The following is a 12,753-nucleotide window of genomic DNA, read 5'->3' as shown; positions in this document are numbered from 1 at the left end:
CATTATTTTTTTCATAATATAATTCATTGAATTACACAGCTACAAACGAATAAAGTAAATAACTAGCAACGTTCATTGGGGCTGAAATCTTTATTATAAATCATTTACATATACAAAGTAACAAATTAATCATTGTTTCAGGACACAACGGTCATAACGGCTCCTAATGAGCCAAGAAGAAAGAAAGAGGAACGGGACGCTAAACTTTCAAAGCATACAGGAGGTAGGTCGGAGAGCATTCATTACTCCACAACAACCAACACGCGCACAATGCACACACGCACACAATGGGTCATCAGCTTTCAAGTATAAAGACATGAGGGAGGCAGCAGTAGTTATCCACGGTGCTCAGCTTTCAAATCACAAGAGAAGGGTGAGGACAAGACAAGGGGCTGTATGGTATCAATTTTACACAAAAATTTTAAGGAAAAGAGACGGAAAGGACAGGCGAAATGAGATAAGAAAAAATTAAAACTTCACGGGAGCATGATAGATAAATTAGATTAGGTAACTTCCATCTCCATCACTGCACTATGTGACCTCATTCCCTCAACCTCATACACCTACAAGGGCTGGACTGGTAGAAAACTCTTCTGCTCTACACATGCTGCAGGGTGGATTAATACGTTTCAAATCTCGTCTGAGGGAGCCAATCAGACCAGCGGATGTGACCCACCTCCACATCTCCCACAGCCTAGATCCCTGACACAAAGGCTTTTTATAAGCTTATAAACTGTATAAGTTTATAAACTGTTCAGCAGAGGCTTGGCGCACAAACACACACCAAGAAACATGCGCACACACACACACATACACACACACATACACACACACATGCACATACACACACACATACACACACATGGGACCAGTCTCCATGGTCACTGAGATGTAGCTTAAAAACTTGCCCTGCCCTTCAACACTCGTGAGGGCAAAGTACGATCACAAAAAAGGATTGTGGGCTTTGAGTCTGTTCCCCCCTCTGGAACTTTTCACCAAGGGAACTGTTCATAAAGAAATGCATAGAAACCACTTATAAATCAGAGTATCTATTTATAAAGCTCCGTCTTGTGTTTGTAAAATCAGATTGTACTGTGTTGTAGCGTGATCAACAGATAGAAACAGGAGGGGCTTTTTTGCATCCAGAGTGAGAAAAGTTTAGGTAAAAAAACAACAGTTAGAAAATAGCAGGCAGATCAGTAGAAATAAACCAGAAGACATAACAATTTTGAGAAAGGTCCATTGTAGAGAGTCTGCTTTCCTTCTTCCAGCACCTCTGGACATGGCTGATGGGGGGCCAAGAGGGGGGCCAACGCAAGCAAAGGTAGTCTCAGTGTGTGTGTGTGCGTGCGAGTGGGAATAAGTGTAAGTTGTGTGTGTGTGTGTATGAGAGCTGAGCTGTGTGTGTGTCTGATGTGTGTCTCATGCCCGGCTCAGCAGCTGCTGAGCCCAGGTCTTCAGGGCTGACGTCGTGTCCTGGAGCAGGTGCCAGGTGGAGTTGGTGAAGGCCAACGCGTGGCCCTGGAGACAGGATACAGACACCTCTCCACTACAAAACACACACACACGTTTAGGTCGTCAAGTTCTATTACAGCAAGAAAACGTAAGTACACGAAACAGTCTCAACATTTTGAGTTTACTGACTTGCAAGAATCCTGTAGGCTGGTCCAGGCTTGTTGTAGTAGGTTTGATGTGTATGCCAGGGCGGGCAGCAGGTAGTTCTGATGGAGCAACAGCAGGAGCTGCTTCAGGTACTCCAGCACCTGGAACACGCTGTCTGGGGTGTTGGCGCTGAGCTGGAGGAGCACAACACACGCACCATCACAATGGAAAAATGCAACCACAAGAAAAATCCCCCTTCTCACCATCAACATGATTCATACTACATTTAGTTTCATGTGTGCGTGTGTCTGTATGTATATGTGTGTGTGTGTGTCTTTTACCCATTCTATGAGCAGGGGTGTGTTTTCCCTGATCCAGGTGATGAGCTGGAGGGTGTGGTCACTGAGGAGGACTGTGGCAGCCTTCGTCTTGTCCCATCCTTGCTCCAGCACTGGTCCAAGAACACGCACACACTCAGAGTAATAGTAAGGGGTGTTGGTCTCCAGAGAGCTGCACAAAGAAACACACACACTGTATTCACTATCATCATCATCATCACCCTACATCTTTAGGAGAATACAAGAGCCAGTTTAAGCATGGGTGGGTTTCAGGTTAGGCTTAAAGGTGAAGGGTCAGAGATGCAGTTCAACCCACCTGAGGCCTTGCTGGGTGTATAGGGTCACTTTGTTCCAGGCCTGCAGAGACACAGCCATCACCCCTGAACTGTGCAGATACCTGGCTGTGGTGGAGTCTGAAAAACACAGCATCACCATGTCACAGCATCACCATGTCACAGCATCACCATGTCACAGCATCACCATGTCACAGCATCACCATGTCACAGCATCACCATGTCACAGCATCACCATGTCACAGCATCACCATGTCACAGCATCACCATGTCACAGCATCACCATGTCACAGCATCACCATGTCACAGCATCACCATGTCTTGGTGAACACCTAGCGCATGTCTAGAGAACACCTGATGACCAGTAGAATGGATAGGTGTGTGTGTGTGTGTGTGTGTGTGTGTGTGTGTGTGTGTGTGTGTGTGTGTGTGTGTGTGTGTGTGTGTGTGTCTGACCTGAGAATGTGCCATTTACTCTGACATCATGAGCAACAAAACCCGCAGCAAACACCAGCAGGACCAGGAGCAGCCTGGACCAGGGGAAGCCTCGGCCACGCATCTTCAGCTGCAGGCTCTTCAGGGTCAAACCAGGACAGGGACACAGAATTAGGTTAAGGAAAAAAGATCTAAGATCCCAACACGGGAATGAAATGGACAAAGTGGGCAGATGTGTATGGAGAAATAATTGTCTGGGCCTTACATGGCACAGGGTATTGCACTCTGTAAGCTCCTGGGAGTCTGACACTTCTATCATCTCCTCGTTGGTCACTCTGAATGACTGGACGGTTTCTTCTAGATTCTTGCGCAACTGAAAAAACAAACAAGCACAGGGACTTGGTTATGATCGACCCTGAGGCCCGAATACATGAGATGTCACAACGTCAACCAAATGGTACGGGTCGACGATGACAGTAGGGCCCCTACCTTCTGTGGCAGGACGTTCCACGACTTCAGTAAATGCTTCAACAGGAGGCTGGAAAGAAGGACAATGTGTGGTACAATTATAAAAGATGGATTTACAATAAGAATCTGTTCAAACAGGACTGGGGAGGGTGTGTGTTCTAACAGTTACCTGGACTGTGGTAGGTGTTTAGTGTACAGCTGCCGCCACACGCCCAAACTCTGAACATCTACACACAGACACTCAGTCATGCTGCTCAGCAACTGCAAGGAGAGAGTGAAGAAGATGTTGAGTCCATTCAGATGAAGGGCACGTCTCTGACCACAGCGTATACTCCCGTGCGTGTGCCTCACCTCTCTCTTCATGTCGTTGGGGCAGTGAGGCGTGGCTCTGGAGAGGAAGGAGGGCAGGTAGGTGTGGAGCGTGCTCTCAGGCTTGACTCCGAACGCCAGGACCTTCAGCCGAGGGTACAGACGCCTGAGCTGCTCCTGGAGGCTGTGGGAAACATCAACACAGTGAGGACGGGACTAACAAGTAGGGGTGGGAATCATTTGGTACCTCATGATTCGGGTCACGGTTCGATTAAAAATCCATTTTTGAGTCACGATTCGATAAATCGATTCACGATTTACAATAAAAAAATAAATATAATATATATAAAAACATTACAATTTTTTATGTATTTTATATTATCGACTTTAAATTTGTGAATCGATGTGAATCGCTAGAAGACTGAATCGCGATTCAAATGTGAATCGATTTTTTCCCCCACCCCTACCAACAAGGGGATCTGTGAGCAACTGTCCGGCCGCCAGGTCACGTTGCTACGCGGTAGGGCCGGGTTGTTTAACTCACCTTGGCGACAGGGCGTTCTTGGGCATGTAGGCAAAGTCCAGCAGAGGAAAGAACTCTTTGGGACCCATGATGCCGAATCCTTTCGTCAGGTTCGTATGAAGCCTGGGGAGAACACACACATTACACACACACGCACGCCTTCAGCTGAATACATGCCGTTCTATTCTCAAGCTGAAGACACACTTACAGGAGGAGCCTCTCCAGGTAGGCGATGGCGTACGATGACAGGGCCTTCACCCCCAGCACGGGCAGCATGATACCCAGCCACACTACGTCACACAAAGAAAACCTTCAGGTCACTATAGAGGCAGGAGAATTGGACACTTTTGGAGTGATGACTGAGCCACTGCAGTCAAGGCAGCCCAGATCATGTAACAGACAACAAGCTGTCTGTCCCTCCCTCCCCCTAATGCTGTCTTCACACCAAACATTTGTGTTATTCGTTTAACAGTTTTTTTGGGCGTGAACACAGTAAAAGGAAAACATGACATTAGTGAGGCAAGCTATGCTAAGCGAGCCCATTGCAATATGGCTAGTAACTCAGTCATTGTTCATAGTCTAAAAACGATAATAATTTATGATATTGTTTTAAGACATTTAACAAGGATCTAAATCAAGGAAATCCCAACTTTTTGGTTGTGTTGAGAACATCAAACATGACGCTGTCATATCGAACTGAACCGGGAATTTTGTGAAATGTCCCACACTTAATATATACAAATACAATATATACAGAGTGTGTGTGTCTTATTACACACACGTCTTGCTCCAGAGGTCTCTTTGACCCAGAATTCTCGCCAGCAAACATGAACTGTGCCAGGTGTTGGGAAAGTGAAGCAGAGGAAGGGAGAGACAGAGCGAGAGCTGGACAGGATGGCTGAACATGTGGATCTGAGGGGGGACTGTGTGGGTCTCACCTCGCAGCCCATGACTCAGGTCATGGAACCCAGCCTGGCCCAGAGCCCACATGATGGTCAGACACTTCACTGGACGGTTCTGAACTGACCGCAGCAACTCCAGATACTGGTGAGAGAGAGAGAGAGAGAGAGAGAGAGAGAGAGAGAGAGAAAGACAGAGAGAGAGAGAGAAAGACAGAGAGAGAGAAAGACAGAGAGAGAGAAAGAGAGAGAGAGGCGGGGAGACAGAAAATATAAATATGAAGACAGATAAAAGAGAGAAAAGGGGAAAAAACGATAGATAAAAACTGAGGCTATTTTAAGTTATAACTGTGGAACAATATGAAGTTGTGAATGTGTATCCATGAATGTTAACTCAGTCCTCCAGAAGGTAGAAGCGTCTATGTGTCTGGCACCATATGTGTGTTGTTCTAGTCATATCACCAACTGCATTTTTTCCCATTTGTATCTCACTTTCTCCCACACACAAATGAGTTCTCTGACCTTCTGTCTCAGAAAGACCTTGCAATGTCCCTAACTTGTCTGGTCATTTATTCCTTTGCTCTCCTTTCATCTGAGCTGATCAATAACTAGCATTCCCAATCGACGCCATGCACGAGTGGCTGTGGACACGTTGCTGCAACATCCTTACCAGGCCAATATTGGTTCCCTTTCTGGAGAACTGTGTAACCATCGTGACAATCCAACAGATAAATCATCTCAAAATGCAACGTCATCTTGCTCAACTTCAGGTTCAGTTGCAGAAAGGACAGCAGACTGAAGCAACAACTCACACTCCGCAGACTCAAGGTTATATCATCCCAGACGCTTGCACCCTCCCCCCCCCCGACTCCCCCCCCCCCTCTCCTCTCTCCCCTCCCCTTCACCCCCCCCCCCCACACACACACCCTAGACAGCAAAATACCCAAGACCCACCCACACCACACAGCAAACACACACACTCACTTCAACAAGGTTTTGTGTGGCTATTCTTGGCTTGTCCTGTAGGATGGCCTGAATACAAACTCTGTAGCCGTGAAGAGACTCCCCTGGAAGCAGAAACACAGGGCTTGGAATATCTTGGAAACAACGCAAAACACTCAGGAACAGTAACACTCATCGTGCCTGACATCCAGTCAAATACATTTTTTCATGAGGTATTCTTTCTTGATGTGGTAAGATGATCTGTATGTACCTGTGTGTTTGTCCAGCTCTCTGAGCATAGTATAAACACAATGGTCAAAGAAGTCAGGCAGGGTGTCACTACATCGACCAATCAGGCCTTTGATCACGTTTTGTAACTCTTTCCCAGCAAGGCAGTATGGGTAATCTGAAAGTAAAAGGGAGTAAAGGAAAGCACGTTAAAAACACATTTGTGTTTATTTCCACTGTTACAGTTCTGATTGTGACATGTAATGCGACTGAACCTTACTGACCGTGAGCATAGCTGCTGAGTGTGGGCTCTGTGTCTGGAGCGGTCAGTTTGTGGTTGAGATAACCAGCCAGGTCTTTAACCCACACGGACGGGTTTTCCGGGAATAGAGTCTGACTGCGCTCCAACTGGTGCTTCAAGTCCCCAACATCAAACTAACATTTGGTAGAAGACAGAGGAAAGGGAGAGGAATCAGAGACAGAATATCCATTCATCCAGACGAAATATCAAGGAATTCTCATAATTCACTGTGTTACTGTTTACCAACAATATGAATGTTTACTGGTTAAATAGTGTCAATTAAGCAACAGTCTGTGTCACTAGATTTAGTCACTTTTAACATTCCCCAATGACAAAAAGTTGTGTCTAGCGACTAGAGACCAATGTAGCGACTTTCTGCTATTTTGGCCATCACCCTTTTCGTTGTTGAGCAGCAGCAATATAGCCTGTAAATGTGCTTTCGTGTTGTTAAAGCCACCAATCATGAAGGTACAGCCAGCATTCTCGCATTCAATGTTTTTTGTTTTGTTTATCTCCTTGTTTTTTTATTGTTTTTTTTATGGGTCACATACACTCATCCATTCAATTTTTTTTATCTTAATCTTTAAAGCGTTTATCAGTTAATGGTTGTTAACGAGCATCGAGTATCGGTCCCCCAAATTTTTTCCAAAATGAGCATTCTTATTCCATGACCATGATTTTACATCACAGATAAAGCTATTTCTGAAATAAACTTGTTAACGACTATTCTTTGCGGTATGTATTACTCACGGCTTTAAAGGCATCCTCTACTGTTTTATGCTGAGTGGATGTGGGGGCCGGGGTTGACGTCTTGGGCTTGCTTGACGCAGGCTTCTTGTGTTGGGGCTCGGCCGGTGGCGGCACCTGTTCCTTGTTCTGCTTCTTGTTCATCTTCTCAAAACCGTCAAATACATTTGTGGACATCTTCAGGGGAGCTGTAACAGAATTGGGCCCAGGGTAAAGGCAGAAGATGCAGATCTGTAGTCAAGGGATTGACGGTAAAAGAAAATCCTTTAATAGCGCCTACTGCACGATTCTCTATTCGAATCTCTCTGTTTGAAATGTTAACCAAAGGATAGGCTCTTTAAGATAGCCCTCCCTCTCTTCTTCTCTCCTCCCTCCTCTCTCGCATGTCGTCCCGCCCACTGAAGTGATAACTGGTCCTCTCAGTTTGACAGACACAACCACACAGGCCCCTCCAAAGGTCCAGGCTTATACTCTGGAGTAAGAATGTGTTGCAGCTGAAGTTGGCATGGTGGGAATACATCAATATGTTTATGAGTTACACCACGAGGCCTTCCACTCCTCACCTCCATCATCCAGGCTCCTACCCCCGACCTATCCCCTCACTGCCCACTAGATGAGGTGTTGAAAGGGGTTACCAGTTGCTCACTGATCATTCTACCCTCTTGCCCAAAGAGCTAGAGCTATATCAGATATCACCACATATATACACATGGTGAGAGTCCTGTTTAGAGAGAGTGTGTAAGGGAGGGATCAAGCTACGATGCAGAAAAAAAATGCAAGTAAACACCAAACAATACACACACACACTCCTCTGGTATAGCTGCAACATTACATGACAGGTTTGTGATGCCCTCTGCTTGAAAGAAACCTGAAGTGCTAAAGAGCTTAGGAGCATAACTTTATAAATCTGAGTCAGGAAGACACTGGAGGTAATGGGTGGACTACAGAAGAGTGTGGAACTAGAGTGTGTGTGTGTGTGCGTGTTGTGGGAGAGGAGGACAGTATGGGGTGTAATCTGAGAAGTGTTCACCGGAGACGGCCTCACTGCTGGGTGGGCTGGATTTTAACACCGACAGCAGAAGAATGCCAAGCAGAACGCCTGACACAGAGATGCATCAGAGATCACTGCCAACACACACACACACACACACACATCTGCTGTGGGCTTCAAGGAGAAAAGCATGAAATGTTAAACAAAACTAAATCTGTGTTTGCAGTCTCATGATCCAGAAGACAGAAGTATCTCAAGGCCACAGCTCAGATTCGGCATTCATCTCAGAATTGGTCCTCTAGTTGTCTAATCTATTTGCTTTTTAGTCTGCATCGTTTTTCTCCCCTTGACCGATCTGAACTGGCACAGATACTGTGTTGGCACCCCTATTCTACAAGGGAGACTTTGGACTCTTATCACAAAGATAGTAATAATACAGCGCATGCTGCACAAACAACGCAGATAACACGAATTAAAGGGACCGTTAGTTTTGTTCACGTTGAGAAGGTACACACATTATAACACATGACAATTCTGCCAGCTGTCAGGTGAGAAATGCGGTATTGAAGTGGCTGGAGTTGATTTGCTGGCTGTATGTCGTAACAACAGTCAACCTAAGTTTTTCACTTATCCTTAGGTTAATATATTTTCATATGTTGTTAAATAGCTATCACAATGTAACTTCTGATGGACATATTGTAACATGACTCGATACCCCCTGCTAGGATGACAATTAATTTGTTGACATATGCCAGCCAGCTGTAGACTTAATTGCTTAATTTTTCTTAACTAAATCCCACCGGCAATCTTACAACATGACAGGTGGAACGTGGTTTGGTAAATATAAATAATTGTTGGCTCGAAGATAACTATCTAGCTAATAAACTACCGAGCCATTAACGCTGTCAGTCAACTATCTAAATACTGTAGTGTAGCTAGCAAGGCTAAAGCTAGCTTACTAGCTAGGCAGCAGCTTTCACCTGATGTGTGTGAACGATTGGCGAGGACGATGTACAGCTAGCAGCTAGAGCTAAGCAGCTAACCACCAGTCTAGCTAGCTACCTTGGTAGCTCCTCTAGCCGACGTGTCATTAAACCTAATACCAAAATCCCTCAACGCGCCTGTAGTTTGCTAACGTTTAATTCGCTGCTACAATGGCCGGTAAACTGTATACTTACGAAGCGTGTGGAGGTTCGATTCCGTCAACGCTTTCCTTCCCCCACCGGATTTCTTGTCAGCCACCGGGTTTTTTCCTCCTGAGTTATTGGGTTTCTTCCCTTTCTTAACTACTTCCCACTTTCCAACCGAACCATTATTAGAAGCCATTTCAAGCGTCTTGCTTAAATGTTGGATATCTTGGTTAAGATTACTGTATCTGCTTGTTCCTGGTTGGTAGCCTCCACCCCGCCGTGCGTGCTAAATAATGGGCGTCCGGTTTGACAGTGAGAGGATTTCATACCCGTGCCACGTCTCCTTGTCGATATGACGTCAGACTGCCTCTTGAATGAACAGACCGTTAGTTTATTGAATAAGAAAAACTACATGAACTTGTATAGAATTCCAAACCAAACTTCTGATATGCACTAATCATTGCGATGAACACTTCTCCATGGTAAATAACCTATCGTGACTTACAGGAGTGAAATAAGGTCAATGGGGGCAGTTTCAGGCTGGTTATGAATGTATGTATAAGAAATACTGCTCTGGTTAGGATTATAAATACTCCTAGGCTACTGATGGGTTGTGTGATCTCAAGATTATAACAGATGCTAGTGGTCCAATATTGATATTCTGCAAATGGATGCATTCGTCCTTTATTCCCTCTCATTATTTCTCACCGCGTGACTGAACAAGAGAGGGCAGATATAACTCCTCTGCACGGCATCCACAGATCAGTGAAGTCAGATCACTGCACAAAGGACGAGGATGGAAAGATGCATTTCATTCAGGGCCGGGTGAAATGTGTTGTTGGGATGTTGTGATTTGAGAAAGACACAAAGACAAGGAGAAAGACAGGGATATATAGACAATTCATCTACATAAACGCTTACTCATGTAAGCTACAGACTCGGCTCCAGAACGTATTAAAAGGGGGGGCATTTTTTTCACAAGGGGGGCAGGTATTTACAAAGCATGTATGACAGTCAAAATAAGAGCAGACCTGCATATTCTGCAGGAAAGTGTTGCAATCTTGATATTTAATTTATAGCCAATGCCAGTATTTCTTATTTATACTTTTACAAAATTATTTTTTGAAGGGGCCCAGCATTCCATTTGGAGCCGACCCTGGCTCTGGCGCGTGCGGAGGCCTAGCACGAGGCTCGTCAGGGGAGGATTGTCCTCTATGGAAGCAATCAGTGACATCATATTTTGCATTTTTAAAAGGCATTCATATTTAAATTTAACACCATCGAATTTGTTGGTTTTGTATTCACCTCTTTAAAATTGAAATAAATACAGGTGCGCAGGTAGGTAGGCACATATCTATGGGTAGGCAGGTAGACACAGAGCCATAGATCTTTTTCTATGGCTCTGGGTAGACAGACAGACAGTCCAATCATTAGTCAGGGTACGGCTCAATGATTGGTTGCAGTCAAACAGATATTAGTCTTGCGACGCCTACAGATGTCGGTTTAATTTCATATCAGCCTACCTCAAACCTTTATATGTAGCCTATTGGTTACTATCAAGATGTGAAGTTAATTTAGGCAAATATGACAAAAAGTGCTTCTCAACAACATTGCCTACCCTGCCAATAAAGTTATCTGTATCTTTTTAAACAGTGGGTTTTGTTGTGTAAAATTGTGCCATGATGTGCGATTGTGCAGAGATGCCACTCTCCCTCTCGGTCAGCTGGTCCATTTTTTATTTTCATCCTTTGTTAGGCTACAGTCAATAGGTTGTGTTACTAGGCCTCTAGGTTAGGCTACTAGTCGGTTTATTATTACTAGAAATGACACGCCGTATTTATTCTTTCTCAAATTTGATTTGATTCTTTCTCCTGTCCTCCCGAATATTTTAGTCACCAACCGCCACTGGTGTGTATAGTCAAATGACTTGTAGGGAAGAACAAAAAATACTGACTACTACAGCTCTGATTGGGTTTGAACCCCACATTTTTATTTTGTTTCAGTAATAAAACTCCATGTGATGCATGTTTATCACATGGCTGCCATGGCAACACGAGGGGTGAGAAAGGAGTGAGTGACCACAAAGGGCTCTCCTCCTGTTGACCCAATTTCTGTTAAATCACCGAAATCTCACTAATCAGGGCTTTCAATCATAACGAACCACATCTCCTGTTACTAGGCAACCACTGGGGCGTTTTAACGCTGTGCAACATATCAAAACTCAATTAAATTAAATACGGCAACTCAAAATAAAAATAGCAGCTAGAAACTTCTCGACTCAATAAATACATTTTCAATTATTAGCGTTATAGCCTCTGTGTAGATTTGAGTTTGCATTTGTTCCTTGTTGTAATTTAACAGCCTGACATTGTGTTGGCCTTCACTTATGAATAAATAAGTTTCACATTGACTCCTCTTAACACCCAGTTTAGCCATTCAACGCAAATGCGACTCTGCAGAATAAGAATTATTTAAAAAAATAGAACTGCGTCTCTTGTCGTTTGGCCAGGTACTGCATGTTGGCATGCTGAATCTTCTCATCGGTTTGTTTTGCTACAGTTAGTGCAAGGAACCCACCCCGACCCCAAATCCCCAAATTCTGCAAAAACTGAAACCATAAAGAGCCAAAACATCATGCTGTCTAGTAAACAGGCTGTTGACAGCCTTAAAAACAAACGTACTCCAGCAAACGACTTGATGAGTGCAAACGTGGTGTTGCTGTGTCAGAATGGAGTGAACCCACTCACTGATGCACTCTCAGCAGAGCATGGATTGCCTCTGAGTGTGCATGAATGTAGTGTATGATATGTATATTCATGTATGCAGGACATGTTCTCAGAATGTACGTAGCGGAGGTGTGCATGTGTGCACGTGTGAACACGTGTAAGCAGGTATCAGTGCGACTGGAGGAGGAGTGACATGTCTTTGCAGATAGGTGGCGCTCTTGGCTTTGGGCTCCAAGTGGAGTGAAGTCCTGTACTCAGTTACATTGACCTGACAGGACGAACCCCACTCATGCAAACTAACATGCCCCTTAGTCCGCCTCGACTGGCTAGCACCGTGACACAGATAGCCACCCCCTCTCACATTAGAATGCAGTGTAGCCACAAAGGGCTGACATGGTCCAGACAGGTCTAGGGTTAGCATCCCACACTAGCACACCGCACTGTACAACATTGTCAGAATGTAGTGCATAAGGACTACGGCATAAGGGAAAGGGGAAGGGGGGTACATAAAAAGAGGGGGGGGGGGTGAGAACAGTGAATGGGTGAGTCAGAGAGAGATGGAGTGGTAGAGGGAGATCTGCAGACACCAGGCTGCTCAGTACTCCTCCGGATCCCCCTTTGGTGAGTCCACAACCTCCTCATCCTCTGGCGGAGCGAAGCCGTCCTGACAAACACAACACAGGTTTGTGTTGTTAAGCATGTACAATGTATGTGTGCGTGTGTATGTATGTGTGTGTGTGTGTGTGTGTGCCTGCGTGTATGTGTGTGTGTCTGTGTGTATTTGTGTATGAACTATACCTCTTTGTTTGTCAATACCTCTG

At 44.9% G+C, this 12,753-nt stretch overlaps 2 protein-coding genes across 4 annotated transcripts in view; both read right to left on the bottom strand.

The window, feature by feature from the left end:
• Nucleotides 1–74: 74 nt before the first annotated feature.
• tmem214 (transmembrane protein 214) lies at nt 75–9,531 on the bottom strand. The gene is made up of 17 exons (XM_047021999.1): nt 9,255–9,531; nt 7,089–7,273; nt 6,322–6,472; nt 6,081–6,215; nt 5,852–5,934; nt 4,907–5,012; nt 4,177–4,258; nt 3,990–4,091; nt 3,488–3,629; nt 3,306–3,397; nt 3,158–3,206; nt 2,934–3,041; nt 2,690–2,807; nt 2,257–2,353; nt 1,944–2,112; nt 1,645–1,796; nt 75–1,549 (listed from the first exon to the last, which is right to left on the bottom strand). The coding sequence occupies exons 1-17, from the start codon at nt 9,400–9,402 to the stop codon at nt 1,423–1,425; spliced, it is 2,046 nt and encodes a 681-aa protein (XP_046877955.1). The 5' UTR covers nt 9,403–9,531; the 3' UTR covers nt 75–1,422.
• A 1,638-nt stretch (nt 9,532–11,169) lies between these two features.
• LOC124469171 (microtubule-associated protein RP/EB family member 3-like) overlaps nt 11,170–12,753 on the bottom strand; it is a 7,561-nt gene continuing 5,977 nt past the window's right edge. For 2 of the 3 annotated variants that reach the window (XM_047022287.1, XM_047022286.1), the window contains exons 7-8: nt 12,731–12,753; nt 11,170–12,596 (exon numbers count right to left, since the gene is read on the bottom strand). The exon at nt 12,731–12,753 is cut by the window's right edge and continues 148 nt beyond it. In XM_047022287.1, coding sequence (XP_046878243.1) covers nt 12,528–12,596; nt 12,731–12,753 — 92 coding nt within the window. In that variant the 3' untranslated portion in view covers nt 11,170–12,527. The remainder of the gene's footprint in view (nt 12,597–12,730) is intronic. The other variant, XM_047022288.1, reaches the window with a different exon arrangement.

This window comes from Hypomesus transpacificus, chromosome 6, assembly GCF_021917145.1.
Source record: "Hypomesus transpacificus isolate Combined female chromosome 6, fHypTra1, whole genome shotgun sequence".
In the NCBI taxonomy this organism is placed as follows: domain Eukaryota; kingdom Metazoa; phylum Chordata; class Actinopteri; order Osmeriformes; family Osmeridae; genus Hypomesus; species Hypomesus transpacificus.
This window is presented reverse-complemented; position numbering and strand designations above follow the sequence as displayed.

Excerpts from the sequence above, each read along its gene's own strand:
- tmem214 (XM_047021999.1), bottom strand. The coding sequence starts at position 9,402 with ATGGCTTCTAATAATGGTTCGGTTGGAAAGTGGGAAGTAGTTAAGAAA. Across the intron at positions 6,473-7,088 it reads TAGAGGATGCCTTTAAAGCC|TTTGATGTTGGGGACTTGAA; the intron begins GTGAGTAATACA and ends ACCAAATGTTAG. Across the intron at positions 4,092-4,176 it reads TACCTGGAGAGGCTCCTCCT|GCTTCATACGAACCTGACGA; the intron begins GTAAGTGTGTCT and ends TGTTCTCCCCAG.